Source organism: Thunnus albacares, chromosome 11 (assembly GCF_914725855.1).
Source record: "Thunnus albacares chromosome 11, fThuAlb1.1, whole genome shotgun sequence".
NCBI lineage: Eukaryota > Metazoa > Chordata > Actinopteri > Scombriformes > Scombridae > Thunnus > Thunnus albacares.
The window spans coordinates 27,092,752-27,098,751 of NC_058116.1; the positions used below are offsets into that span (position 1 = coordinate 27,092,752).

Below are 6,000 nucleotides of genomic sequence, written 5' to 3' on the forward strand. Positions count from 1 at the left end.
CTCAAGGTGTCCTATATTGTGAAAATGACAGGGTTCAAATACCATGGGAGTGTCTGAGGTTAATATAAAAGAGTGTTTATTTGTGAAGCTGAGGTGTAGGCATACTTGGCTGCAGAAGCGTTCAGTGGATCTTTTCAGTCGCAGCAGGAATGAGACCTTGTTTTTGAAAAGAAGCACACAAGAGTATGTAACTGGTTAAGCCTGTGCTGCCTACTGTTCAGAGTCTTATGCATGACTAGATACTGATAAGACATCTGGTCACCTCCCCAAACTTTTCCACATCTCCTCTGGATGCCAAATCTGATAGCAAAGCGCCAATCGAGTGATTTTCCAATGTTTGTTACCTGATTGACCTGTTGGAGGAGGAGTAACTAAATATATACAGCAAAAGTTTTAGGCACTTAAGATGTTTAGATTATTATGTTTAAGTTTTTGTGTTTGGAAAATGCAGAGACAGAGGCAAGGGCAGTTCTTGGGGTGTTTATTGAAAGAATAATGTCTCCGTGAAAAAAGGCAAGAGGCTGGAGGTGGTGGCTGACGGTTGGCTGGTGTTGCAGGGTTAAGGTTAGGGTTAGGGTGAGGTGAGGTGAGGTGAGGTGGCAAACTGACTGGGAGATCCACTGAGGCTGAGCACCAGAAAAAAACAGTGGCACTGGAGACTGCAGGCGAGGCGCACCAGAAAACTATACACAGGAAAAACTCACGTCTCAGGTCCGTCTATAGTCTGAATAACAAGAAAGGGGAAAAACACTGTAAGACCAGCAGTGGAAACTCAAAGAAGCTCAAGTAAATCACAGCTCAGGAGAACAAGAGAACATCAGGAACTCATAGTTACCGATTGCGACGGGATAATCTGACACAGTAGTGGTGTCTTGACCAGGCTTTTATGGCAGGAGTGATTACTGGATGAGCACCAGTAGTGAAGACCCTGCTCAGCCAGGCACACCTTCAGCTGCACACACACTGCCAGGGAAAACAAACATCACCATGACATCTTATCCATAATGCAATACCATCATGGAGGTGTCAGATGGGACCCAAATTTATTCTGCAGCATGACAGCATGACAACCCCAAACTCCTGCCAAGTACATGAAAAACTGTGTGCAGGTGTACCGAGGAGAACTGGTGCAGTTTTAAAGGCAAAGCTGCTCACACATTTCTTCTGTTTACTGAACTTTGCATGAAGTTAATTGATAAATAAGAACCATTCATGGCATTACCTTTGAAAGTATCCTCACTTTACTTTTAGTGCATAAAACTTTTGAACAGTACTGTTGAGTTCATAGGACTTGGTTTTACGATCCCTTATTGTAATCAGCAATCATTCCTTAAGTGGGAGTAGAAGGTAAACGCTTCACTGGGGTCATCAGGTGGGCAAGTATTAAAATTTAACAGAATTTATTTTCTTGTACAAGAAGGAGCGTTTCACAATGCAACACAGAGGATGAGGTTACAAGGAAAAGGCTCCTAGTGGAGCGTTTACAACAGGGTTTTATACACCTTAAGTGGGCGTTACAGTTCTTTTCTTAATCTATCAAAATACAGACTTATAGATAACGTCATGTCTGTTTTCAGTTCTCCTATCCAAGAGCCATCTTGCCCAACTGACCCCCAGATGACATGTCTCATCCTGTCTCCATTGAATTTTAATTTCTACGTCTTCCTCTTTACAAATATAATGCTGAACTTCCTTTAACCTGCTGATGAGTCTGCTGATGCTGCAGAGTTGCATAACAAGACAGGAACAATTCATCATGATCTAGATAAAATAGTAACACTCATACACAGTGTAATCATAATTTTTATAGCAAGGCCCACACGGCAACAGAACTTCAAGAGGATCAATTGAGTCTGGGTTTCTTCTGTCAATGATTCAGTCCTGTTTATGCAGACTGTAAATCATAACCAGCAGTGGGGGTAGAACCTCCCCGGGGGGTCACCAAGTGTGCACCCTCCTTCCTTGGTGTTTTTTTGATAGGCCCACAACACCTCCAGGGGTCTCAACGGTGGCGCCTAGTGTCCCAGGTGCACCCCCCTCCTGCTGGCTCTTTTTGTTTCTTTTCAGCCAAAGAAAGTTGCTGCTGTGCTTGGCAGCCTCTGCCAGTGACTTAATAGCCTGTCGGAGGGTCTGTCCGTGGACTCTCATCCCTTTCAGCCGTCTGGTGGTTGAAATGGCCACAAAACCCCTTCAGCCAACCTCCACAGGAAGCACCTGAGAGAGAAAGAGGGCATTGTTGTTAGTTCTCCTTTCTTCCAGTAGTAGTGCCAGTTGCTGAAGGACCTGGTTGATCTGGCTGGTCTCGCAGCCCGTGAGTGTGTGCCGAAGAGTTGCTGGTGTTTGGCAAAGGGGACATGATGGGTCCTCCCCAAGCCACTAGTTCACGTTCTTGGGGCTGGGAAGAATATAGATGGCTCTGATGATGAAGCTCAGTCTGCCTCTTTCCTTTTCCCAAAGATCCTTCCAGACAAGCTTCCGGTATTCAAGGTTTTCCCATCTTGTCCATTGGCCTTGTTTTGGCTGTGAGACCGCCTTTGCACATCGTTCTGCCTCCTCCTGCTGCCATATCTCTTTTACCACCAGCCCTCTCTTCCAGACAGGTGTTGCTCTGTGCCGTCTGGGTCTATTTGTGCCTAACCCAAACTCACCTCTTCCATGCTGCACTTGGCCCACAATATCTCCATGCCTGAGAGCAGATTTTGGCTGCTGCACCTCCTCTTGATGGGTTCCACTCTCTGCCTGCTGCCACTCTGGGCGCTGCCGGCCATATTGTGGCGTTCTGAGTTTCTGTCAGGCTCATGTCCAGCCTTACCTTGGAGCATTTGTCTTCTTCAGTAAAGCTGATAAGCAGTTTCAGAGCTCAGTTCCCGTACAGCCAATATTGCTGAGGCATTGTGGGAGTTTGAGCCATTTCTAGATGTATGTACTGACTATTCTCTCCAGCTTCTTGACTTTGGTGATGGGAACCTCATAGATCGTCAGAGGCCTCTGGAGTTCTCTTAAATTGAAGAGCCTTTTTAAGTTATAAGAAATTTGATAAAGAGCTTTTATTCTTCTGTTTTCACTCAAGTCCAAAATTTTACTTTTAGTAGTTTGATAAATACGGGCCCTGACTTGAGACCTGAGACGTGACTCCCTAAAGACTTGACTTCAGACTTGACTACCTACTGTAATACTTGACAGACGTGAAAGCAGAAATCAAGTCTGAAATGATAAACGGGCAATAGCCTGAAATAACTTGATCTTGGTTATGTAAGAAAAAATCATATATATGACACATTTAAAAAGAAATTGTTAAACTACTCTCCCTTTTTAATAGTCAACATGACTTGAAACTGACTTATGAAGACTTGTGGCTACGTACATAACGCTAACATTAAAAAAATAGCCTACAGTTAATTATTGCTGATTGACAGTTTCATTGCCCGCTATGATGTTGTTCAGTGTGTGTGTATGTGTGTACTACAAAATATTAATAATAATTGATTTGTAAACATTTATAAACATAACAAAGCCTATTAAAAGATACACCTTCACACCTAGAGAGTTTTATGTGTTGACATGCAAAGAAAACAGAAGACTCAAACTACAAGTGTTTCTTTGTTCCTCAGAGGAAAACATACAGGTTTGGGTTCCTGATAACATCACACTGGTTTGCTATGAGGACAATGTTTGAAACAAACCGGCTTGTGAAATATGCTGCGCAGGGGACAAAAGAACTACAAATTACCAGATTGAAACTAGAGATGCATGGGTATTTATGTGACCACAACAAAGAAATACATATTCATTAAATCACAATGTTCACAGCACATATATGAGTGTCACAAACACAATGTAAAAGCTACTGTTATAAATCTGAATGCTGCATTCTCATTGTGGCTCCATGTGGACGTGCTACACACTGACACTCACATACCGTACCCTGACAAAACAAAGGGTTTCTGATGGGAGGTCAGCCTCTGCCCCCGACAAGCTGCTTCAGGTTTAGGTGTGGTTTCACATAAAAGGAGCAGCAGGAGACAGCTGCGTCTGTAGATCTGCACATCAGAACACAGTAAGTTACATCTAAAACTCTGCTGTTGAAAAAAAACCGAGTGAGCGTATGGAGTATGTGCAGGGGTGATGGCATTATTCCTGGTATAATTTTGATGTGGTTTACATATCACACCTTACTTACAGTTACAGTCAGCTAATTTTGAATGTTTTGTTATTGTGTATTGCCATCTCACACGTTTTTTTTTAATTACTTGTGTGAAAAGACTTTTCTTAGCTCACGAGGGATCTCTGTGGATTTGTGCCAGTCAAATGTAAAGCTGTTATCTGTTTTATATCTGACACAGTTGTTATGAGCTTTCCTATATGCTGTACCAAAAGCATCTCGGTCGTGTGGTCATTAAACAATTGATTGATTGATTGATTGATTGATTGATTGATTCAAAACATTTTAATATTCATTTTTCTTCAATTTCAGGATCTGAGGTTTTGAAATGTTTAGACAAAACCAAGGTAAATAACACAGTTGCTCTTGGTTCATCCTCACCTCTTTCCTCAAAATGTATCTTCACATTTGCTAAATATCAATTTATGACTATTTGCAGGAGGACATTGTCCTCAGGGATGCTACGACCACGGTGGTGGTTGTTGTGACCAAGGCCATGGACACGGTGGTGGCAGTTGTTGTGGTGGACATGGTCATGGACATGGACATGGACATGGACCTGGACATGGTCATGGTCATGGTCATGGTCATGGACATGGACATGGACACGGACACGGACACGGACACGGACATGGACATGGACACGGACATGGGCACGGACATGGACACGGACACGGACATGGACAAGGGCCAAAACGCAGACGCAGGCATAAGCGTGGCCACAAGCACCGCAAGTGCCACAAGAAAGGGAAGGACTCTCATGGGGTAAGATCCAGTGTTGCAGTGGTCATTTATTATTTGTTTATTCACAAAAGAAAGTGAATTTTGTTCAGAATTCAGTGAAACGTTACACAGATTCACACCTGGATGATTCTTGATACAATATGAGTCTAATTACAGTTGATGATTGGAGTAGTTTGGGGTTTTAGTGCCTTGCTTATCCTGTTTGTCTGGGATTGAACCAGCGACCTTTTGGACACAACTGCAAGAGTTATGAAATGAAGTTTGCATCAGTTTGGTAGTCGTCATCACTCACTGAATGTATGTTTTTCTGTTCTGCTGTAGTCCTCCAGCAGCTCCTGCAGCAGCAGCAGTGACTCTGATTAAATGAAGATTCCTGGATGGGAAGACAGACGAGACCAGGAACCACCTGGAAGCCTTTTGTCCTCCTTCCTTGCACAATATAACCTTAGGAATTACTTTGTAACTCCCCTAACAAATGTAAACAAGCTTTTGTCAGGACATATGTAAAGTTCACATGGAGTGTCTGGTGTTTTGCATGGTTTTGTATCAAATACTTGAATAAAATCATTTTCAAACTGAAAACAGAGACGGATGCTCTCTACACAGCCTCAGTTTCATGTTTCTCAGCAGCCTTGTGTTCACGTCAACTTGAAGGATTTTGCAAATGCCACAGCATGTAGAATTTTTCTGTGATTATTACATCTTTCAAGTATTGTGATGCAGTTTTTCTTTGAAGAAAAATGAAACAATTCAGATGAAAATCAAAGTTGGATTAACGAGGTACTGGGGATGTGCATCGCTGTCTGCCACAGTGTCATTATCGATACTGCCACCAGGTGGCAATAAAGGACGATATTTTCAAATCTTTTATATAGTAACTTTAAAGTTAATGGCTGGCATTTTTCTATATTTTTCTTATTGTTTACAAATCTCATGTGCAGAACCAAACCAATATTAAACTGATCTACTTACAAGTATTGTGTGTGTATCCAAAGTCTGATATATCATATATTGTAATGAGAAAATTGCCAGCCTTATCCTATAATAGACACAGATCAAAGGGCTAACAGTAGGAAAAAATGAAAAAACGATGT

The 6,000-nt window shown here is 42.2% G+C and overlaps 1 protein-coding gene across 1 annotated transcript; it reads left to right on the forward strand.

Moving 5' to 3' along the window:
- The first annotated feature begins 3,417 nt into the window (after positions 1-3,417).
- On the forward strand, positions 3,418-5,494 carry LOC122992350 (serine-aspartate repeat-containing protein C-like). Its single transcript, XM_044366122.1, has 4 exons — positions 3,418-4,057; positions 4,475-4,509; positions 4,602-4,927; positions 5,228-5,494. The coding sequence occupies exons 3-4, from the start codon at positions 4,659-4,661 to the stop codon at positions 5,271-5,273; spliced, it is 315 nt and encodes a 104-aa protein (XP_044222057.1). The 5' UTR covers positions 3,418-4,057; positions 4,475-4,509; positions 4,602-4,658; the 3' UTR covers positions 5,274-5,494.
- Positions 5,495-6,000: the final 506 nt, after the last annotated feature.